The 25202-nt window shown below is 39.5% G+C and overlaps 1 protein-coding gene across 1 annotated transcript; it reads right to left on the minus strand.

Annotated features, from left to right (window-relative positions):
- Positions 1-1893: 1893 nt before the first annotated feature.
- HORMAD1 (HORMA domain containing 1) lies at positions 1894-25022 on the minus strand. Its single transcript, XM_067472638.1, has 14 exons — positions 24990-25022; positions 24741-24885; positions 23405-23468; positions 22503-22539; positions 22103-22123; positions 20820-20846; positions 15037-15104; positions 13094-13245; positions 11852-12081; positions 11681-11747; positions 9006-9088; positions 7198-7287; positions 4399-4476; positions 1894-2236 (listed from the first exon to the last, which is right to left on the minus strand). Exons 1-14 carry the CDS (start codon positions 25020-25022, stop codon positions 2156-2158), a joined length of 1176 nt encoding a protein of 391 aa, XP_067328739.1. The 3' UTR covers positions 1894-2155.
- Between the last annotated feature and the right edge of the window lie 180 nt (positions 25023-25202).

The raw sequence follows: 25202 nt of genomic DNA on the forward strand, positions 1-25202 counted from the left end.
GAAATGATTACTTCTTTCTCTTACTTTACATCATTTTCAATGAGCCAATGGCGAGACCAGATCTGGCTTTTGTGGCAACCAATGGGCCGTTGCTTTCGCTCCTCGTAATATTTTGAATTATTCCAAGGCTGGGGAGTGCCCCGAAAATTACCCAGCGATGAAACAGCCATCGATCTTTAGAATAAACATGCTCAAAAGAAACAACGTCTCCAAACTGTAAATATTTTATTGTGGGTCGTAAAACCGGAGGATCTGAAACAGAAAGCCCGGGCAGGCGCCTCTAAAGCATCATCCGAAATCAATACCTTTTTTCTGAGCCAAAAATAACACTCCCATTATGTTTCAAGAATGTTACGGCATTAAAAATTAGAAAGGGGTTTTCGTAAATTTTGGGTAAACATCAGACCAAACAATTAAGGAGAACAATCAGATATAATTGAGAAATATGGACATATATAGGACATAAGTTGGTTGTAATACCATAGCTGTGCTTAACGTCATCTATTGATATAGAATATGGTAAAAAAAATAGAAAATAGCTTAATACCAAGGCCTTATTTACATTGTATTATTGTATTATTAAATTGTATTATTTTGATATGTCAGTGGTATTAAGCTATTTTCTAATCAATAGTCTTTGCCTGAAATAATTAATTGAAAGTTCATTAATGAGCCCAGCATTTATGGGTTCATAATAAACCCAAAATTGCTATTTTCTTACTAGATATTTAATGTTAATGATCTAAAGCAATTTGTTTTCGTTTTCTTCAGGTCCAGTTTAAATCAGTTGAACTTGCCTATGTGAATCTTATTTTATTATTTTATTTTGTTATGTTATTTTTTATTTTAAATGATATTATTTTATATTTTTATTTAAATGTTATTATTTTATGTTATTTTAATTTTAAATGATATTATTTATGTTATTTTAATTTTAAATGATATTATTTAATATTTTTATTTAAATGTTATTATTTTATTTTAATTTTAAATGATATTATTTAATATTTTAATTTTAAATGATATTATTTAATATTTTTATTTTAAATGATATTATTTAATATTTTTATTTTAAATGATATTGTTTTATGTTATTTTTATTTAATGATTTCTTTTTTATTTTAAAACATATAATTTTATATTATTTTTATTTTAAATTTTATTTAGGTTATCTTTTATATCTATTTTAAACTTTTATTATTTTATGTTATTTTTATTGTTATTTTAAAATTTATTATTTTATGTTATTCATATTATATTATATTGTTATGTTGTTTTTTATTTTTGTCATGCTTAGTTACGTACTGAAATATTTTATTTTATTTTGTTATTATATGTTTTTGTTTTATTTTTGTGTTATTTTTAATTTTTATTTTAAATGATATTATTTTATATTTTATCTTAAATGATATTATTTTACATTTTTATTTTAAATGTTATTGTTTTATGTTATTTTAAGTTAATAATTTCTTATTTTTTATTTTAAAACATATTATTTTATGTTATTTTTTATTTTAAATTTTATTATTTAAAATAAAAAATAAAAAATAGCATAAAATAAAAATAAAATAAATTTATTTTAAATTTTATTATTTAAAATAAAAATAAAAATAACATAAAATAAAAATACCATAAAATAATAAAAGTTTAAAATAAATATAAATTTATTTTAAACCTTTATTATTTTATGGTATTTTTATTGTTATTTTAAATTTTATTATTTTATGGTATTCATATTATATTATATTATATTATATTATATTATATTATATTATATTATATTATATTATGATGTTTTATTTTAATTTTGTCATGCTTACTTCCAAACTAAAATATTTTATTTTATTATGTTATTTTGTTATGTTTTTATTCTCTTTTTTGTCATGTTTAGTTCCATACTGAAATATTTTATTTTATTGTTATTTTGTTATGTTTTTGTTTTATTTTTGCCATGCTTAGTCCCAAACTAAAATATTTCCAGCTTCTTTTTTCCCATCAAGTACTGAATTTTATCAAGTCTATCTGAATTAAAATCTTGCATTTTTGACTGTAAAACATTGAAGAACATCCAATATTATTAACTTATTTAAATATATTCTTCCTGTGAAACAAGCTGCAGGAAGGGAAGGAAAATGGAACAGCAGGAAACTTATATCTAAATTTTTTTCCTTGGTTCACTAATTTTTCGCCGTTTGCACCCAGATTCTTGACTTGAAAAGACGTCAATCTGATAGACCTGGAAAAAAAGAAAAAGTAACAAGCTTGGTATATAGTATATAATGCTACACATCACAAACAAATACAAATGTTCAATGTTTTAAAATTTTATATATATATATATATTTCAATACAGCTTAATTATTTGCAAACTCAAATTAAAGGTCGGCTTTTTGTGCTTCTAAAGTGCTTTGGGAAAATGTATTGATACACGAACAGCATTGAAGTGCTTTAAATAAATAATAACATCCTTATTTCGAAAACAAATAGAACCCTTGTGTTGTCGAAACGCTTTCATGGCCGGAATCACTGCTGTGAGTTTTCCGGGCTGTCTGGCCACGTTCCAGAAGCATTCTCTCCTGACATTTCGCCCACATCTATGGCAGGCATCCCCAGAGGTTGTGAGGTCTGTTGGAAACGACGCAAGTGAGGTTTATATAGCTGTGGGATAATGTCCAGGGTGGGAGAAAGAACTAATTTCTGTTGGAGGCAAGGCTGAATGTTGCATTTGATCCCTCGTAGGGGACTCAAGGTGGCTTACATATATAGACAATGATTTGATGTCATGTAAACATACATACAATCCGGGATTCGGATTGTGATTCAACGATGAGACGTCGCGAATGATTTAGTGTAATTGTATTATTGATAGTGATGTTGTTTAGTGTTGTTGTGATATTGCTTATGTTGTAATTTGTACCTGATTTTACATGTTGTACACCGCCGTGAGTCGCCCTAGGGCTGAGAACGGCAGTCTACAAGTGCAGTAAATAAATAAATAATAAATAAATAAATACATAGTAAAATAAACATATACATTATTGGATGATCTACAGATGGAACAAATCAAGAACTTTGGCCCAAAAGCAAGGCGCTGGCTGCTGGAGCTGATGAACAACTGCACTGCATCCTGTCAGATCCCTAAAATCTGGAGGAAAGCAAGAGTCGTTGCCATCTTGAAGCCAGGCAAAGTCCGTCATGATCCAAAAAGCTATAGACCAATCTCCCTGTTGTGCCACCTCTACAAAGTTCTGGAGAGCCCTGTCTGATCCCACAGCAGTATTAAAAACTCTAAAAGAGAGGAAACAAACAAGGACATCTAATCACCTCTCAACAAAAGTTTGCTCCATGCACTGCCAGGCCATCAAATGCTAATCAAGGGGGTCAGTTGAAACATTCACACCTAGCTCCAGCAGACAAGAGTCCTTTGTCCCACCCTGGTCATTCCACAGATATATAAATCCTTTTTCCTAGTTCCAACAGACCTCACTACCTCTGAGGATGCTTGCCATAGATGCAGGCGAAATGTCAGGAGAGAATGCCTCTACAACATGGCCCGAAAAAACCTACAACAACCCATAAAATAATGTTTTAAAATAAAAAAATAAGAAAGTAAGCAATTATTAAATAAAAATAACATAAAACTATAATGTTTAAAATAAAAATATAAAATAGTATTTAAAATAAAAATATAAAATAATATCATTTAAAATAAAAATATAAAATAATATCATTTAAAATATTAATAACTTAAAATAATAACAATTTAAAATAAATATATAAAATAATACACTTTAAAATAAAAAAATAATCTAAAATAAAATAATAAAATAAGATTGACCTAGGCAAGTTCGGCTGATTTAAATTGAACCTGAAGAAAACTAGAATATGTTGCTTTAGGTTACCAACATTAAATAATAAGAAAATAGAAATTTGGAGTTTATTATGAACCCATGCTCGCCTCGTTAATTAATTTTCAATTAATAATTTCAGGCAAAGACGATTGATATACAATCAGGGGAAAATCAGAGGTTAATAATAGCTTAATACCAAGGCACTGCCATATAAAATAATGCAATTTACTGCATTATATGGCAATGCAAATGGGGCCTGAGATAAAGTTAAGCACAGCTATGGCATTGCAACCGACTTGCATCCCATAGATGTCCATATTTATATCTGATTTTTCTTCTTGAGACCAAATTCAGGTTCGGTCCATTTGAAACCAGTGGGACTTTGATTGAATAATGGTTTTACCACAGTTGGGACAGAAGTTGTTTTGGACTTCAACTCCCACAATTCCTTTATTTTGGACAGAAAAACAGGATTGAAAGGCAAGCGAGACCTATCCCAAGGATGCTGGCGTTAGCTATTTTCTCCTGATCGGGCCCAGTGACTTACTGGTTTGCCTGACTCGCCGCTGGCCCTCTTCTTGGCCTTTGCTGCTGGCGGCGTCTTCCTGCTGCTTTCGACACCCACCTTGACAAGAGACAGAGGAACCGTTAGCCCTGGGAGAGAGTCCTGCAGAGAGCTATTAAGGCGCTCGCTCTGCATCCGCAGGCTGTTAGTCTTCCTCAACTGGCGTTAAAAAATTAATGAAGGACTCTCTCAGAGTGGCGACAGTCAGGGCAAGCCTGGGCTTGGTCCTGACAAGGTATGATTTACTTCCACCACGGTACGTTCTTGAAGGACATGTCCTGGGCTGCTGAGCCCAGCAGAATCTTCCCCACCAGGCTCAGAGGGGAAGCAGATTCGTTTGCCCGTAACGCAAGGTGCATCCGAGTTTGCACAAAGACTGTGAAATGAAAAGGTAGAAAACAGGGCCTAGGTGACGGTATTATACATTTATTTCCCCAGCTTGGAAGTGAGAAGTACAGTGGGTCGGCTTATACTCGAGTATATACGGTATATAAAATTGTGGAAACCACCTTTGGGCCTAGGTATGAGTGATGGTATTATACGGTATTATTTCCACAGCTTGGAAGAGGGAAGTTTAGTGGGTTTACTTATACTCGACTTATACGGTATATAAAATCGTGGAAACCACTTTTGGACCCAGGAATGAGTGACGGTATTCGGCTTATACTCGAATATATATGGTATATAAAATCGTGGAAACCACCTGTGGGCCTAGGAATGAGTGACGGTATTATACATTTATTTCCCCAGCTTAGAAGTGGGAAGTTTAGTGGGTCAGCTTATACTTGAGAATATATGGTATATAAAATCGTGGAAACCACTTTTGGGCCTAGGAAAGAGTGACATTATTCACTTATACGCGAATATATATGGTATATAAAATCGTGGAAAACTCCTAGGAATGAGTAACGGTATGATACATTTATTTCCCCAGCTTGGAAGAGGGAAGTTTAGTGGGTTGGCTTATACTCGAGTATATACGATATATAAAATCGTGGAAACCGTTTTGGGCCCAGGAATGAGTGACGGTATTCGACTTATACTCGAATATATACGGTATATAAAATTGTGGAAACAGCCAAGGAATGAGTGACGGTATTATACATTTATTCTCCCAGCTTGGAAGTGGGATGTATAGTGGGTCGGCTTATACTCGAGCATGAACGGCATATAAAATCATGGAAACCACCTTTGGGCCTAGGAATGAGTGACGGTATTATACATTTATTTCCCTAGCTTGGAAGAGGAAAGTTTACTGGGTTAGCTTATACTCGAGTATATACGATATATAAAATTTTGGAAACCACCTTTGGGCCTAGGAATAAGTGACGTTGTTCGGCTTATACTCGAATACATATGGTATATAAAATCGTGGAAACTGCTTTTGGGTCTAGGAATGAGTGACGGTATTCACTTATACTCGAATATATATGGTATATAAAATTCTGGAAACCGCCTTTGGGCCTAGGAATGAGTGACGGTGTTCGGCTTATACTCGAATATATATGGTATATAAAATTGTGGAAACCTCCTTTGGGCCTAGGAATGAGTGACGGTGTTCGGCTTATACTCAAATATATATGGTATATAAAATTGTGGAAACCGCCTTTGGGCCTAGGGATGAGTGATGGTATTATACACATTTATTTCCCCAGTTTGAAAGTGGAAAGTTCAGTGGGTCGGCTTATACTTGAATATATACGGTATATAAAATCCTGGAAACCGTTTTGGGCCTAGGAATGAGTGACGTTATTCGGCTTATACTCGAATATATACGGCTTACAAGATATATATACATGCAATATATTAAATTATTAGCATAGTACAATATCAGTATTATATACAGGGTTAGTCAAAATGCATAGGCCAATAAGCCATTCAATTGAATGGCTTATTGGCCTATGCATTTTGACTAACCCTGTATTTTATATATTGTACTACACCATTATATCATAATATTATTGGTAATATTATATGTAATATAAAATATACAATCATAATATTGTAATATTATTAGTAATATTAAATGTAATACAAAATATATAATTATAATAGTGTATTAGTATTATATTGTATTACATTATACTATTATAAATCTTATAAGTATATAGGCACTCCAAGTTGCCAGATACTGGTCAAAGGACATTTAATCAACTACCAAGTTTGCAAACTTTGTGTTGTTGTTTTTATTTGTTTGTTTGTTTTGTTCTGTTAGAAATGTAATGCAATGGTCTGGTTGCTGATGATAAATAAATAAATAAATAAATAAATGTTATTATATTATATTATATTATATTATATTATATTATATTATATTATATTATATTATACTGTATTATTGGAAGTTAGAAGGGACCATATAATGCAGTTCAAAGTTTGAAGTGCTTCACATTTAGTTACTATCCAAACATGCTAGGTATGAATGAGCATGATAACATGAAACGGAAATGAACTCTAATATGCGCGATCAATAGGATGCTTGGGAATACAATTCTGGGATGCTGAACTCCACTTTCCCATCTCAGCATGCAGCCACATGCAAAGGATAATGGAGCGCAATTGGGAATGCTACAGAAAAGTACCGTAGAAACAAATTAAAACTTCATTCTGAGTCCGTCATAAATTAATCTCCAAACCTCGAGATACTACAGAGACGGAGCTAACCATTTGGTCCATGCATTAAGAACCAAGTTAGTATTGTAAATATATACTTTCTGAGTGTATTTGTCTCATCTTAAGCTTTGAAGAGAATTTTTTCCTCCGTCTTTTTCAAAACAGGACACTCACTGTATTCCCCTGAAACTGCTTCCCGCTCCGGGTCTTGCTCTCGGCCACTTCGAGTTCGGATGTCTTATTTATGAGATGCGTCACCTAAAAAGAGTTGAAAGATTGAAGAAAAGAACATTGTTTCACTGCGACCCTCATCCATTGACCAATAAAGACCAAACTTGGCACACAGAGCCCCCATGACCCACTCTACATCCTACTGGAGTTTGGAGGAGGCCGGACCACAGATGATGTGACTTTCAGTACCTTCACTCACATCTTGAGAGCACTGCGACCCTCACCCAATGACCGATAAAGACCCAACTTGGCACACATGACCCACTCTACATCCTACTGGAGTTTGGAGGAGGGCGGACCACAGATGATGTGACTTGCAGTACCTTCACTCACATCTTGAGAGCACTGCGACCTCATCCAATGACTGATAAAGACCCAACTTATTTATTTATTTATTATTTATTACTTGCACTTATTGACCGCCACTCTCAGCCCTAGGGCGACTCGTGGCGGTGAACAACAACATAGAAAAGACAGTTTACAATAAATCAAGACAGTACACAACAATCTACTACTACATAACATCTACTTATACTAAAAATCCGCTTCGTCATATCATGGGGTCATAATCGGTTTCATAGTCATAGTCCATTCCGGTCATCATTTCCAATGATATAGCACTCAGTTGAAGGCCAACTCGAAAAGCCATGTTTTCAGGCTCCTACGAAAGGCCATAAGGGAGGGCGCCTGTCTAACTTCAGCAGGGAGGGCGTTCCACAGCCGGGGGGCCACCACCGAGAAGGCCCGCTCTCTCGTCCCCGCCAGACGTGCCTGTGAGGCAGGCGGGACCGAGAGAAGGGCCTCCCCAGATAATCTCAAGGTCCTCGTGGGCTCGTAGGCCGAGATGCGGTCTGCAAGGTATTTTGGGCCGGAACCGTTTAGGGCTTTGTAGGATAACTTGGCACACATGACCCACTCTACATCCTACTGGAGTTTGGAGGAGGGCGGACCACGGATGATGTGACTTGCAGTACCTTCGCTCACATCTTGAGAGCACTGCGACCCTCATCCAATGACCGATAAAGACCAAACTTGGCACACAGAGCCCCCCATGACCCACTCTACATCCTACTGGAGATTGGAGGAGGGCGGACCACGGATGATATGACTTGTAGTAACTTCACTCACATCTTGAGAGCACTGAGACCTTCATTCAATGACCAGTAAAGACAAAACTTGGCACACAGAGCCCCCACGACCCACTCTTCATCCTACTGGGGTTTGGAGGAGAGCGGACTACGGATGATGTGACTTGCAGTACCTTCACTCACATCTTGAGAGCACTGCGACCCTCACCCAATGACTGATAAAGACCAAACTTGGCCCATGACCCACTCCACATCCTACTGGAATTTGGAGGAGAGCGGACCACGGAAGATGTGACTTGCAGTACCTTCACTTACATCTTGAGAGCACTGTGACCCTCATCCAATGACCGATAAAGACCAAACTTGGCCCATGACCCACTCTACATCCTACTGGAGATTGGAGGAGAGCAGACCACGGATGATGTGGCTTGCAGTACCTTCACTCACACCTTGAGAGCACTGCAACCGTCATCCAATGACCTATAAAGAACAAACTTGGCACACAGAGCCCCCGTGACCCACTCGACATCCTGGTACAATTTGGGGATGGACAATGGATGATGGGACTTGTAGACCCCTGGTCTACAGCCACAAATTTTGGAATCCAGAAAAATAAACAGAAACAAAAGTCTGAACAGAATGGAAACAGCTTTATACCTGAGCGTTATCGTTGGAGACATTCGAAGTTTCGTCTCTTTTTCTGTTTTCTTCCTCATGTTCCTCGTATATTAAGTTTACTTCTGTGAACAGCATTGAAATGAATTATACAGATGCCCCGGAAATGGCATTAAATGATTTATAGTATTTATATTTGCACCATTCTTAAAACTACACTGACATAAAGAGTGATCTATTGGGAAGGAACTCGCTTCCGCTGTTCCAACGAAGCAGAGACTGTTCCTAAGAACGACACAAGTTCTTCCCAAGATCCTTGCATCAGTTTTAATTTCAAGCTATGAAAATCCACATGAAAATATCAGGGCCAGTTAACACCTCCCAACAAATGATTCTTCCAGGCAGGATTGAAGCTGCAAGGCTTTGCAATGCTAATCAAGGTGATTAATTGCAACATTCACACTTGCCTCTGATAGGCAAGAGTTCTTTCTCCCACTCTCAACCTTCTACAGATATATAAACCTCCCTGGCTTAGTTTCCAATATACTTCACAACCTTTAAGAATTCCTGCCATAGATGTGAGTGAAATGTCAGGAGAGAATGCTTCTGGAACATGGCCAGACAGCCCGAAAAAGTTAAAACAGGGGAACTCCAGACAATAAACAATCAGGGACAGTTAATCACCTCTCAAAAAACGATTCCCCCATGCAGTAAGAAGCCACACCTTGAAACTGCTAGGCTGTTAAATACTGATCAAGGTGGCCAATTGAAACTTTTACACCTACCTCCAGCAGACAAAGAGTTCTTTCTCCCACCCTGGGCATTCCACAGATATATAAACCCCATTTTCTGAGTTTCCAACAGACCTCACAACCTCTGAGGATGCCTGCCATAGAGGCAGGCGAAACATCAGGAGAGAATGATTCTGGAACATGGCCAGACAGCCCGGAATACTTACAACAACCCACCCATGAAATCATTCCGTTTCCTATTAATTTCCTTCCCAGCTTTCCCATGAGGTCTCTCTGAACAACGCAAATTATTTTCGGCTCTGATTTATAAACAAAGGCTTTTGTTGACCTCCGTAGCTACAGATGCATTTCTCATGGGAGCTCTCTTTTATCACTCAGCTCTTCACTCGATTCCTTATCTGCTGTTGCTACTTCTGACTCTCCTAAATGCCCTTGAGGCCCTGCGCTTTCCGAGCGGGTTTTCTCACAGAGAAAACCACCATTTCCCAGACTTGAATATCCAGCCAGACATCCTTATTACTCAGCTCTTCACTCGATTCTTTATTTGCTACTTCTGACTTACTAAATGCTCTTGAGGCCCTGCACTTTCCAAGCAAGTTTTCTCACAGAGAGAATAATCATTTCTCAGACCTGAATTTCCAGCCAGACATCCTTATCACTCAGCTCTCCACTCGATTCCTTATCTGCTGTTGCTACTTCTGACTCCCCTAAATGCCCTTGAGGCCCCCCACTTTCCAAGCGAGTTTTCTCACAGAGAGAATAATAATTTCCCAGACTTGAATATCCAGCCAGACATCCTTTCACTCAGCTCTTCACTCGATTCCTTATTTGCTACTTCTGACTCTTCTAAATGCCCTTGAGGCCCTCCACTTTCCGAGCGAGTTTTCTCAGAGAGAATAATCATTTCCCAGACCTGAATTTCCAGCCAGACATCCTTATCACTCAGCACTTCACTCGATTCCTTATCTGCTGTTGCTACTTCTGACTCCCCTAAATGCCCTTGAGGCCCTGCACTTTCCGAGCGAGTTTTCTCACAGAGAGAATAATCATTTCCCAGACTTGAATTTCCAGCCAGACATCCTTATCACTCAGCTCTTCACTCGATTCATTATCTGCTGTTGCTACTTCTGACTCCCCTAAATGCCCTTGAGGCCCTGCGCTTTCCGAGTGAGTTTTCTCACAGAGAGAACCATCATTTCCCAGACTTGAATTTCCAGCCAGACATCCTTTATCACTCAGCTCTTCACTCGATTCCTTATCTGCTGTTGCTACTTCTGACTCCCCTAAATGCCCTTGAGGCCCTGCACTTTCCGAGCAAGTTTTCTCACAGAGAGAACCATCCTTTTCCAGACTTGAATATCCAGCCAGACATCCTTATCACTCAGCTCTTCACTTGATTCCTTCTTTGCTACTTCTGACTCTCCTAAATGCCCTTGAGGTCCTGCACTTTCCGAGCAAGTTTTCTCACAGAGAGAATAATCATTTTCCAGACTTGAATTTCCAGCCAGACATCCTTATCACTCAGCTCTTCACTCGATTCATTATCTGCTGTTGCTACTTCTGACTCCCCTAAATGCCCTTGAGGCCTTTCACTTTCCGACTGAGTTTTCTCACAGACTTGAATTTCCAGCCAGACATCCTTATCACTCAGCTCTTCACTCGATTCCTTATTTGCTGTTGCTACTTTTGACTCCCCTAAATGCCTTTGAGGCCCTGCACTTTCCGAGCGAGTTTTCTCACAGAGAGAACTACCATTTCCCAGACTTGAATTTCCAGCCAGACAGCCCGGAAAGCTCACCGCAACCCAAATAATAATAATAATAATAATTATTATTATTATTATTATTATTATTTTTAAATGCCAAATGCATGTAGATACTTGTAAAATTAAACTGATGTGCAGAATTGGTGCTAGAGGAGAACGCACCACTCTGCACATGAATCTAAACTGGATATAGTCTGTACCTTCAGAACACAGAGACCGGCGTGCCATTTTCTGCTGTCTTATCCTATCTTCGCCAATAAAATCTTCCTGCATGAAGTACACAAACAAGAACATTTGAAGCAACAGGTAATGTTTTGGTAAGGCATTTTGAAAGACGAGCCATGCAAGACATGCCCTGTCCAGGTTCTTACATCCCTTTCCTGTTCCTGTCCTCCATCGGAGGAAGTCAAAGAGCTGCTTTGCCTCAGGATGGTTTTATCCACTCGCTCCATTCGCTCTTTGTCCGTCGTCACTTTGACCTTCAGCTTATGGAAAGGGGTGGGAACCTCACCGACATTTAGGAAAGTAGGTTCCCCCTCAAAGGCGATCTCTTGACACTCGCCCTCCTTGAATCCTGGAGGCTGGTAGTCGGCCGGAGTAACTGAGGAGACAGGTTAACAATTTTTCCATAATGGGAAATATTTGTTTTGTCAACAGTTATTTTGAATATAGGAAGAACTTCCTGACTGTGGGAGCTGTTCAGCAGTGGAACTCTCTGCCCTGGAGTGTGGTAGAGGCTACTTCTTTGGAAGCTTTTAAACAGAGGCTGGATGGCCATCTATCAGGGGTGCTTTGAATGCAATTTTCCTGCTTCCTGGCAGGGGGTTGGACTGGATGGCCCAGGAAGTCTCTTCCAACTATGATTCTATGATTCTATGAATACATATGAACTGGCGCATCCGGTGGCACAGCAGGTAAAACTGCTGAGTTGCTGAACTTGCTGACCGAAATGTTAGCAGTTCAAATCAGGGGAGTGGAGTGAGCTCCTGCTTTTAGTCCCAGCTTCTGCCAACCTAGCAGTCCTAAAACATGCCAATGTGAGATCAATAGGTACCACTCCAGTGGGAAAATATTGCCACTCCATGCAGTCAGCATATAGATCTCATTTTCTGTGACATACTGTGCTTTTGTGCCAGAATAATAATAATAATAATAATAATAATAATAATACATCACACAGTCCTAGAAGCTTGGGAAATTTTCAACTTGTGATTTTGTGATACGAAATCCAGCATATAGATCTCGTTTGCTGCGACATACAGTGTTTTTGTGTCAGTAAAATAATAATAATAATAATAATAACAACATTAATAATAACACATAACACAGTCCTAGATGCTTGGGAAGTGTTCAACTTGTGATTTTGTGATACGAAATCCAGCATATAGATCTCGTTTGCTGTGACATGCTGTGCTTTTGTGTCAGTAAAATAATAATAATAATAATAATAATAATAATAATAATCTGTAGATACTCTCAATATTTTGGCGATATATCAAGATTATTATGTATGTACCTAGGCTGTGAATTGAATAGGAAGGCATACACACACTCTTTAAATGAAGGGCAGGGAGGATACCCTTAAATTTGACAGATTTGAACTGATATCGTACCTTCGTCATAATAGAAGAGTTTCATCGTGAGGCAGATATCATCAGGCAGCGGACCCAAATTCTGCATCAGGACATAAATCTTTCTAATCAATAGGATGCTGGCTTTCTTAGTATCCACGCATGTGACATTGGAATTGTTCTCCGGGTTTTTACTAGAAAACAGGGAAATTCCAGGCAGGAATAAATCAGGACCAGTTCACACCTCCCTACAAGGATTCCTCCAGGCAGGAAGCAGCCAGGCTTTGAAACTGCAAAGCTATTCAATGCTGATCAAGGTTGGCAATTGCAACATTCACATTTGCCTCAAACAGGCAAGAGTTCTTTCTCCCACCCACAGATATCTCAACCCCACTTGCCTAGTTTCCAACAGACTTCACAACCTCTGAGGATGCCTGCCATAGATGTGGGTGAAACGTCAGGAGAGAATGCTTCTGGAACATGACCAGACAGCCCAGAAAACTCATAGCAACCCGGTGATTCCGGCCATGAAAGCCATTGACAACACAAAGCAAGCATATGTAAGGTTTTTTTTAATGTCAGGAGTGACTTGAGAAACTTCAAGTCGCTTCTGATATGAGAGAATTGGCTGTCTGCAAGGACGTTGCCCAGGGGAAGTCCAGATGTTTTGGGACTGTGGCGCAGCTGGCTGAGTGTCAGCTGCATTAAGATCACTTCTGACCGAAAGGTCGTGAGTTCAAAGCCAGCCCGGGTCGGAGTGAGCTTCCAACCAATTGTGTAGCTTGTCGTCAACCTTTGCAACCCAAAAGACAGTTGCATCTATGAAGTAGGAAAATTAGGTACCACCTATGTGTGGGGAGGCTAATTTAACTAATTTATGAGGCCATGAAAAAGACTCCAGCTCAAAGCCAGCCCGGGTCGGAGTGAGCTTCCGACCAATTGTGTAGCTTGTTGTCGATCTTTGCAACCCAAAAGACAGTTGCAGCTGTCAAGTAGGAAAATTAGGTACCACCTATGTGTGGGGAGGCTAATTTAACTAATTTATGAGGCCAGCAAAGCACTCCAGCAAAGTATGCGGGGAATGCGGAAGTACTTCATCAGTGTCACAGATGGACGATGAAAGCGACAGCTCCCCTGGCAGCCAGAAAAGTGGCCTCTGTGTGTCTATGTTGTGTGTCTATGGCACTGAATGTTTGCCATGTATGTGTCCCCTGCGGGGTGAAAAGGGTGGAATAGAAATACTGTAAATAAATAAATAAATTTTACCATCCTTGTGGGAGGTTTCTCTCATGTCCCTGCATGGGGAGCTGGAGCTGACAGAGGGAGCTCAACCCGCTCTCCTCACATTCGAACTGTTAACCTGTTAGGATGAGCTACCTAGACAGGAGCCCGTTGCGAGATGGCTTTCAAAGTTTCTGGAAATGCAGAGCTGAAAGTAATCTATAACCCAGCCAATTGCGACATGAGAGTCCATACGGTGCAAATAAAAGTTCAGCCAATCCAGTATTTCTTCCTGGTACAAATCCCAGAAGTGGAGCCCTTCTATTCAAGGGTGCCAGCTGGCGCTAAGTGTATTGTACTAGCAGTTTTTCTTGGGATATATCCCAGGAAACAACATTTGCTCTGTTGAAACAAGAGATCCCTCTGTTGCTTAAAATATACACATTTCCCAGTGCCGACTACAACCTTTAAATACCCCCGACTCTGGAAAGCAAATCTAACTGGAGATGTTTGTGCGAGAGAAACAAGGGACCAATGAAGTTGTATATTTGCTGTTTGACGATATTTCCTGAGCCTTTCGCATCATCGTCTGCCAAGGAAATGTGTCCAGAGACCAACTAACTGAGCATTTGTTCGGCAGCAAGAAAACACATTTTCTTTACAACTCCGAGGGCGTGTTAACATTCACTTCCTAGAAGCGAAAAACATGCTTGGAAGAAGAAGCAAAGCAATGTCTGGCCAAACTGTAAAAAATAAAGGAATACCTTGTGAAGTCCATGGATGGGCCGTTCTCGGTGTATTTGAACTTGAACTGGTAGCACTCTGTAATGGTCTAAATGCAAAACACAGCAGTTAAACATCTGAAAAATGTGATTTTAATAAGTGTTTTAACAAGTGGCTCATCACTTGGGAGACCCTTCCCCCAGCATTTGTTCATTTGTGGGATTAACATAACTCAAAAACCATTGAGTTTGGATGCAAAACACATATCAAGCCAACGAGTGACCATCCCTCATAAAAACACTAAAAAACACAACAGAAGAGACTTAAAAAGCAAAAAAGATACATTACAACATATGTGCAAAACCACATATATACCGTATATGCAAACACACATATATACACAAATATATACACACACAAAACACATATACACAGACTGGGTCACAGCAAAGCGTGGGCCAGAGAAGCAGATGGTGGAAACAGAAGAACGGCCTGCCTCAGGGGAGCGTGCTTGCTCCATCCATGTTCAACATCTACACAAATGACCAGCCACTGCCAGAAGGGACAGAGAGCTTCATCTATGCTGATGATCGTGCCATCACCGCTCAAGCAGGGAGCTTTGAGATGGTTGAACAGAAGCTCTCCAAAACTCTAGGTGCCCTTACTGCCTATTACAGGGAAAACCAACTGATCCCTAATCCATCTAAAACACAAACATGTGCCTTTCACCTTAAGAACAGACAAGCATCCTGAGCTCTGAGGATTATTACCTGGGAAGGAATCCCACGGGAGCATTGCAGCGCACCCAAATACCTGGGAGTCACTCTGGACCGTGCTCAGACCTACAAGAAGCACTGCCTGAACATTAAGCAAAAAGTGGGTGCTAGAAAAAATATCATACGAAAGCGGACTGGCACAACCTGGGGATCACAACCAGATACAGTGAAGACATCTGCCCTTGCGCTATGCTACTCTGCTGCTGAGTATGCATGCCCAGTGTGGAACACATCTCACCACGCTAAAACAGTGGATGTGGCTCTTAATGAGACATGCCGCATTATCACGGGGTGTCTGCGCCCTACACCACTGGAGAAATTACACTGCTTAGCCGGGATTGCACCACCTGACATCCGCTGGGAAGTAGCAGCCAATAGTGAAAGGACCAAGGTATTGACATCTCCGACCCATCCCCTGTTCAGATATCAGTCAGCATGCCAACGCCTTAAATCAAGAAACAGATTTCTAAGATCTACAGAGATACTTTTTTTATTTCTTATCTCAGCCAGGGCTTTAATGCTTTTATCATTTTATCTTGCACATTGTGATTTTAGTGTGTTATTCTGCATTGTTTATTTTATTTTGTTTGCATTATGTATTTTGCTGTGTTTACTTTTTCTGTTGTTTTGTATTTTATTTTGTTGAATTGTCTTTGGGCTTGGCCTCATTTTAGCCACCCTGAGTCCCCATTGGGGAGATGGTGGTGGGGTATAAATAAAGATTATTATTATTATTATTATTATTATTATTATTATTATTATTATTATTGCAGGAACCCCTCAGCAAGCGGGAGTCCAAAAGTGGCAGCCTAAAACCCAGAACCTCAATCCGTGGCGGAAACCAAATGAGAGACTCCCTCTTGGGCACATGAAAGACTGGTCAGCTTGGAAGATATTGAACAGACTGAGCTCTGGCACCACGAGATGCAGAGCCAAGCTTAAGAAATGGGGCCACAAAGTGGAGTCCACGACATGCAAGTGTAGAGAAGACCAAACCACAGACCACTGACTACAATGCAGCCTGAGCCCTGCTACATAGGCAATGGAGGAACTTCTCACAGCGACACCAAAGGCACTCCAAATGATCAGTTTCTGGTTAAAGGACATTTAGCATAATGCTAAGTTTTTAACTTTGTTTGTGTTTTAAATACATTTTAACTGTATTCTCAATTTGTTTCTGACACGATAAATAAATAAATCACATCCCATAATTATTATTTATTTATTTATTTATTTATTTATTTATACCCCGCCACCATCTCCCCAAGGGACTTGGAGCAGCTTACATGAGGCCAAACCCAACAACACATCAATAAAAACAACAAGCAATAAGCGAAATAAACAATACAATTAATATAACTCACATATAGACAATAACACACAAGGATTTAAAAACCTATGGCCGGGCCAGGTGTAATAGTTAAAACTTAAAAAATAAACGCTGGACATGAACAGAGGTAGGATGTATCTAGTAGGAGGGTTTTAAACAAAAAGTAGAGAGCAGTGTTTCTCAATCTGGGGGCCGGGACCCCTGTGGGGGTCGCGAAGGGATGTCAGAGGGGTCGCCAAAGACCACAAGAAAACACAGTATTGTCTGTTGGTCATGGGGGTTCTGTGTGGGAAGTTTGACCCAATTCTATCCTTAGTAGGGTTCAAAATGCTCTTCGATTGTAGGTGAACTATAAATCCCAGCAACCCTTACAACTCCCAAATATCAAGGTCTGTTTTCCCAAAACTCCACCAGTGTTCACATTTGGGCATATTTATTGTTATTGATTGTAATTGCTGTTTTAATGTTTTACTGTAATATGTATTATGATGTTTTATTGATTGTATGTGATATTATGATTGGAAACCGGTCTGAGTCCCTCAAGAGAGGTGAGAAGGCCAGTATACAAAATGTTTAAATAAATAAATAAATATTGAGTATTCATGCCAAATTTGGTCCAGATCCATCATTGTTTGAGTCCACAGTACTCTCAGGACATAGGTGAACTACAACTCCCAAACTCAAGGTCAATGCCTACCAAACCCATCCAGTATTTTCTGTTGGTCGTGGGAGTTCTGCCTGCCAAGACTGGTTCAATTCCATCATTGGTGGAGTTCAAAATTCTCTTTGATTGTAAGTGAACTATAAATCCCAGCAACTACAATTTCCAAATCACTAAATCAACCCCCCCCTCCCCCACCAACCTTGCCAGTATACAAATTTGGGCACATTGGCTATTTGTGCCAAATTTGGTCCATTGAGTGAAAATACATCCTGCATATGATATTTACATGACAATTCGTAACAGTAGCAACATAACAGTTGTGAAGTAGCAACAAAAATAATTTTATGGTTGGGGGTCAACACAAAATGAGAACTGTATTAAGGGGTCACAGCATTAGGAAGGTTGAGAAACACGGCCGTAGAGGGAGAGTGACACCTAGCGGACGACTGCTTTTGAGTATAATTCTCAGAAATGTGTATTTGACAAAGGTTTTGTTGGTATCTTACAAAGAAGAGATAATCTAGCTAAACAAAAAAAATGGAAACACATAATTAATTCTCATTTCGTGCTTCAAAATAGAAAACAGGGACAAATTTATTCTCAGGGACAGAGACCTATAGCAGTTTTCCCAGTGACCATACAGCCTCCTGTATTGATATTTATGCCAATGGCAAAAAAGGAGAAATCAAGTCTTGAATGGAATATGCTCTATTACAACAACTTCAAGAAATTCCTATGAAAATACAATATTTGACTCAGGGAATTGTGGGAAAAGGGTGTCGGGGAGATGTCAGGTGTCGGGGAGAGATGGAGACTGTCAGAAAGAGAGAAGGCGTTGGCATGTAGCTGTGGCAGAAAAGCACCCTAATTATAGGAAACCGTTCCCTTCAAACGGCTATTTTAATGATTTCCATTACAGGGGCCCTTTCATCTTTGACAGAGGTCAACCCTCAAACAGAGACTGCTTCCAAACCAATAGAAATACATTGTGAGCCTATTTAGTCTTGCTCTCCTTCACAGACTTTCTGTTAGGAAGAAAGAAGGTGAAGGAAAATAAAACAGTGGTAAAATAGGGAAACTATGACAAGTGGGCCCTCATATGGCAATGATTAAACAAGCCATATGTATCTATACGTGTACTTAAGCATGTGCAGTGAAAATAATTGTGTCTTCTGACCAAATGCAAAGCATTAGAAACCTAAAAGTGTGCAGTAGTTAACATTTATTTACTTATTTACAACATTTATATGTTGCTCTTCTCACCCCAAAGGGGACTCAAGCTTACTACACACACACACACGCACGCACACACACTAGCTGTACCTGCCACACATTGCTGTGACCAACCTTCCCTCTTTCTCTCCTTCTTTCCCTCCTTCCTTCCCGTCTTTCCTTCTCTTCTTCTCTATCTCTTTCCTTCCTTCCCCCTTTTTCTTTCTCTTCTGCTGTCTCTCTTTTCTTCCTTCTCTCTTTCCTTTTTTCCTTCCTTCCCACTTTCTCAACATCTTCCCTCCTTCCTTCGCTCCCTCTTTCCTTCCTTCCTTCTTTCCTTCTCTTCTTTCTTCCTTCTCTATCACTTTCCTTCCTTCCTCCTTTTTCTTTCTTTTCTGCTGTCTCTCTTTTCTTCCTTCTCTCTTTTCTTCTTTCCTTCCTTCCCACTTTCTCAACATCTTCCCTCCTTCCTTCCTCTTTCCTTCCTTCTTTCCTTCTCTCCTTTCTTTCTCTAACTTTCCTCCCATCCCCTTTTTCTTTCCTTCCCTCTTTCTCTCCTTCCTTCCTTCCCGTCTTTCCTTCTCTTCTTCCTTCCTTCTCTATCTCTTTCCTTCCTTCCCCCTTTTTATTTCTCTTCCTTTCTCTTTCTTCCTTCTCTCTTTCCTTCTTTCCCTCTTTCTCTACATCTTCCCCTTTCCTTCGCTCCCTCTTTCCTTCTTTCCTTCTCTCCTTCCTTCCTTCTCTAACTTTCCTTCCATCCCCTTTTGCTTCCCTTCCCTCTTTCTCTCCTTCTTTCCCTCCTTCCTTCACTCCCTCTTTCCTTCCTTCCTTCCCGTCTTTCCTTCTCTTCTTCCTTCCTTCTCCATCTCTTTCCTTCCTTCCCAATTTTTTCTTTCTCTTCTTCTGCCTCTCTTTTCTTCCTTCTCTCTTTTTTCTTTCCTTCGTTCCCGCTTTCTCAACATCTTCCCCCTTCCTTCCTCTTTCCTTCCTTCTTTCCTTCTCTCCTTCCTTCCTTCTCTAACTTTCCTTCCATCCTTTTTCTTTCCTTCCTTCTTTCTCTCCTTCTTTCCCTCCTTCTTTCACTCCCTCTTTCCTTCCTTCCTTCCTTCCCTCCGTCCCGTCTTTCCCTCTCTTCTTCCTTCCTTCTCTATCTCTTTTCTTCCTTCCCCCTTTTTCTTTCTCTTCTGCTGTCTCTCTTTTCTTCCTTCTCTTTTTCCTTCTTTCGTTCCCTCCCTCTTTCTCTACATCTTCCCCCCTTCCTTCACTTTCTTTCCTTCCTTCTTTCCTTCACTCGTTCCTTCCTTCTCTAACTTTCCTTCTCCCTTGTTCTTTCCCTACCCCTTTCTCTCCTTTCCTTCTCTACCTCTTTCCTTCCTTCTTTCCTTTTCCCTTTCCTTCTTTCTTTCCCTCTCAGAGTGTAAGTATACGGTTTTAATTTTTATTTATTAATGTTCATGTTTAATTGTTATATTTGTTATTCTGTATTTTATGATGCGGCATTGAATTATTGCCAATTGTAAGCCGCCCTGAGTCCCCCCAGGGGTTGAGAAGGGCGGGGTAAAAATGTTCGAAATAAATAAATAAATATAATTAGCATAGTACAATATCAGTATTAAATATTACTATATTGTACTATACCATTATATTGTAATATTATTAGTAATATTACATGTAATATAAATATATAATTGTTATATCATATTATTAGTAGTATTATATTGCATTACATTATAATATTATAAATATTATATGTATATACAATATTATAATATTATATCACATTATATCTATATGTGTGTTTAAGCATATAGTTCGAAATGAAACATATCATCATTAATTCACCTGTGGGTCCTCCTGGTCAGTGTAGACCTATAGTAAAAAATACACAATACACAATATTCAAAGCCAAATACCAGCACAGAAAATTTAATAGTTAATCATGTTGGGATATATCATATATACTCAAATATAAGCTGACCCGAATATAAGCCGAGGCACCTAATTTTACCACAAAAAAAACGGGAAAACGGATTGACTCGAGTCTAAGCTGAGGGTGGGAAATACATCAGCTATGGGTCAGTTTCAAAATATACATAGATACCAATACAATTACATTAATTGAGGCATCAGTAGGTTAAATGTTTTTGAATATTGACATAAAATTGTAATATAAGATAAGACTGTCCAACTCTGATTAAACCATTATTCTAACCTTCTTACGAATCCTTCCAATAATAATAAAGTAATAAAGTAATACATGTAATATTTATTTATTTATTTAAAAATTTTCTATACTGATCTTCTCACCTACAAGAGGGACTCAGATCCGGTTCACAACATGTGTTCATATACAAAAATACAAACCACACAATGCATCATCATTACACAATTAAAAACATATTACAATACAACATCGTCATCATCACAATCACATAGTCACGTCGTCAAAGCATTCCTGGTCATAATTCACAGTTATTCATTCTCCTTCCATATGGATCAAAGTTGACTCAGTTGTCAAAGGCCGCATTCCATAGCCAAGTCTTTGTTAGCTTCCTGAACGTCAGGAGGGAGGGGGCAGTTCTAATCTCCTGTGGGAGGGAGTTCCAAAGCCGGGGAGCCACCATCGAGAAGGCCCTGATTGTGACAGTGGTGGGATTGAGAGCAGCCCTCCCCCCCCCCCCCGGAAGATCTTAAAGACCTCAATGGTTCATATGGGAGAATCCGTTCGGACAGGTAAACAGGGCCAGAGTTGTTTAGGGCTTTGTAGGTCAAAACCAGCACTTTGAATTGTGCTCGGAAGCTAATCGGCAGCCAGTGGAGCTGGCGTAACAGAGGGATTGTATGCTCCCTGTACCCAGCCCCCCGTTAGAAATCTGGCTGCCGAGCGTTGGACTAGCTGCAGCTTCCGGGCAGTCTTCAGAGGCAGCCCCACGTAGAGAGCGTTGCAGTAATCTAGACAGGATGTAACCAAAGCGTGGACCACCGTGGCCAACAACAATAATAAACAGAGTAAAATAATAAATGTAATAATAACAACAATTCATAAACTGGGAGTCGAAAAGCAAACTGCGAAGTAGCGAGGGAACACTGTTTACAGTACAGACACACACACACATGCAACTTACCGCCAGCATGATTAGTCGGAGCTATTTAAAATACAAGAAAAAGACAGAATTGCAATCAGAAAGATTTAAATGTGCTTAACCAATACAAGAACAAGGTAAGTGTTCCATGTTCTTTCAAGCTTAAATCACACAGTTTACCTATCCGGATGTATCTCTCCTTATGAACCATCTAGGATGTTAAGATTATCTGGGAGACCCTGCTCTTGCTCCCGCCTTCTTTGCAGATGCGTCTGGCAGGGACGAGAGACAGGGCTTTCTCAGCCGTGGCCCCTCGGCTGTGGAATGCCCTGCCTAGAGATATAAGATTGGCTGCCTTGGCTGTGGAATGCCCTGCCTAGAGATATAAGATTGGCGGTATACAAATATAGTAAATAAATAAATAAATAAATAAATAACTTACATATTTTTTCTGCAGCGCATCATAGCACCCCAACATCCTGTAAAATCAAATAATACTACTGCTTCATAGCTTGTTGATGTATACATTATCCATCACTCTTTTGCTTTTTAAAAAAAGCAATCAACCCACTCCCTGGATTCGAACCACCAACTTTTTGGTCAGTAAATTCAGCAGCTCAGCGGTCTAACCTAGCTCCACACCTTCACACCTAGCTCCAGCAGACAAGAGTTCTTTGTCCCACCCTGGTCATTCCACAGATATATAAACCCATTTTCCTAGTTCCAACAGACCTCACTACCTCTGAGGATGCTTGCCATAGATGCAGGTGAAACATCAGGAGAAAATGCCTCTAGACCATGGCCATATAGCCCGAAAAAACCTACAACAACCCAGTGATTCCGGCCATGAAAGCCTTCGACAATACAATCAATACCCTCCCCCAATCCCAACAGTATTCAAATTTGGGATTATTGGGTATTTGTGCCAAATTTGGTCCAGTGTATGAAAATACATCCTGAATATCAGATTCATAATAGCAAAATGACAGTTATGAAGTAGCAATGGAACAAATTTTATGGTTGGTGTCACCACAACATGAGAAACTGTATTAAGGAGTCGTGGCATTAGGAAGGTTGGGAACCACTGGTTTAGAACCTCTGTTGTTATATAAAGGAATCATATTTGTTTACGTGTCTCCTTATGCTTCTATTTCTCTTCCTTTCCTCTACTGCTAACCTGGGATTGTAGATTCATTGCCTTGGGGCGACCACCCATTCTTAGTAAAATGGCTCATCAAAATGTCAACGTGTGATCTGGACAACCCTTCGCTCTTGTCATGTTGAAGATCTATTCCTCAATAGTCCCACAGCCCATAAAAGCTCTGGAAATTGCAGGTTACGTACCATTTCACCAGCTGGCTGGAGCTAGGGCAGTTTTTGTCTTCCCTTAGTATTTTCACACAGAAATCTTAAAAGACAATCAAAAAGATGTTTTAAAGAAACCATAACCACAACGTGCTGCCAATTTTTTGGCTCATTCAAAGAGATTCTGCTCCAGAAACATCTCCAACCCCGAGAGACTGAAGAAATAGTGCATTTTGTACACATCGGGGGTGCCGCAGAGAGGAATGAATGCTCCCAGGGCTAAGAATAGGGCTTGTGCCACCGGAGGCAGAAAATCCTAGGAGCTATTCTCCTATTGCCTGGTGGGAAAAAATAAGTCAATAATAAATGAAATATTTAACAGCTGGCTATGCTTTCAAGACACCTAAAATCATCTCTCTCTGGGGCCTGCCTCTGCCTAATGACGGCACTAATATTCATTGAGCATCCGAAGTCGAACATGACCCCCCCCCCCCCCCCAATTAAAGAACTTATAGTTTTGCTAAAGGCAAGGACACCCGGCTGGATAATAAGGGTTAAGCCTTGGTCAGTTTGGTGTGTATCATTTAATCAAGGCTTTATGCCCTATTTTCATATGTTGTTCTAGAACAGCTGTTCCAGGAGCTCCAATTTTATTTCTTTGGATTAAATGTTGGTTTGCAATCCCAGGCTTGGGATTTTGCAGCAGGGTGGCTTCCTGTTATAGTTTGCAATCATAGGGCAAGCTACCTGTCTATAGTTAGGATCCCCGGTCCCGCCCCTCTCTGGTTTTGGAGGGAAGGGGCCATTTTTCAGTTAGTCTCAGCAAAGGAAGTCAATGCAGAGGATGTATACAGACGTCCTCCTGTGCAAAGGCTTCGTCCCTTAAGACTTTCTGGGGGAGAACAGTCTTGAGAGCCTCTGAAGATTCCCAAAGGTTCCGGGGAAACAGCCTTACAGCCCTGAGGAATTCCGGAGGGAATAACAGCTCTAACCATCAAAGCAGCTAAGTGATTACAAGCCTTTTGATAGGTTCGCTCGGCGTTGAGACGTAGTTTAGCCCGGTAGCGAATCCACATCAATAAGGTTTAGGTTCACAACAGCCTGGGAGGAGCTAAAAAGGGGGAATTTTCCTTTAAACAAGGTTCTTGAAGATAGTGCCTGTTTCCTGTAAACCAGATTGCAAGATCTAATAGACAAGCCTGTTTGTTCATTAATAAAGAACTGCAGGAAAAGCACAAAGTGCAGGAAAAGCACAAAGTGCTCTCGACAGATGGCCATCCAGCCCTGGACACCACTTGTCTATTGCTTCCAAATACCCCATTGCATTTTTCTCAAGAGGCAAAGAACCCTTTATCCAGGTGGGAAATTTTCTTACCATCCAGATATCTCGTTCCATAGGCGCATTCTGGAAAGATGCCTCTCAGGTAAGTTATGCAGGAGACGGCGATGGCCAGTAACCTCTTCACTAATACCAGTGACTGCTGCTCGGTGGTTATTTTAGTGGGAAATATGGCCGCGCTCTGAAATGTGACAAAGAGAGCGTTGCTCTTACAATCCGGTGAACCTGTGTTTTCAGCTTCGCTTTGCATATTTAAAATTTGAAATAAAATTAATTGAACCCTACCAGAGAAGTCCGTTGTTTCTGAGCAGTCGCCATTCTTTCCAATTATTACCGGCCCTTTTGGTTAGCTGCGAATGAAGCACAAATATTAATTCATATATATAATATAATATATATATATATATATATATATAGTATAATATATATTATTGTATAATAGTAATAGAATAGACTATATATTATATTAATATAATTATATTATTATTGTATGATATA

This window comes from Anolis sagrei, chromosome 12, assembly GCF_037176765.1.
Source record: "Anolis sagrei isolate rAnoSag1 chromosome 12, rAnoSag1.mat, whole genome shotgun sequence".
NCBI classification, from domain to species: domain Eukaryota; kingdom Metazoa; phylum Chordata; class Lepidosauria; order Squamata; family Dactyloidae; genus Anolis; species Anolis sagrei.

Bases quoted from the DNA above. Each gene is read 5' to 3' on its own strand.
- HORMAD1 (XM_067472638.1), bottom strand. From the start codon at position 25,022: ATGGCGACTGCTCAGAAACAACGGACTTCTCTG. The intron at 22,124-22,502 runs GTAAGTTATTTA...TATTTTAAATAG, and splicing joins ATGCGCTGCAGAAAAAATAT to CTCCGACTAATCATGCTGGC. The intron at 9,089-11,680 runs GTACAGACTATA...TGCTGTTCACAG, and splicing joins CCGGTCTCTGTGTTCTGAAG to AAGTAAACTTAATATACGAG.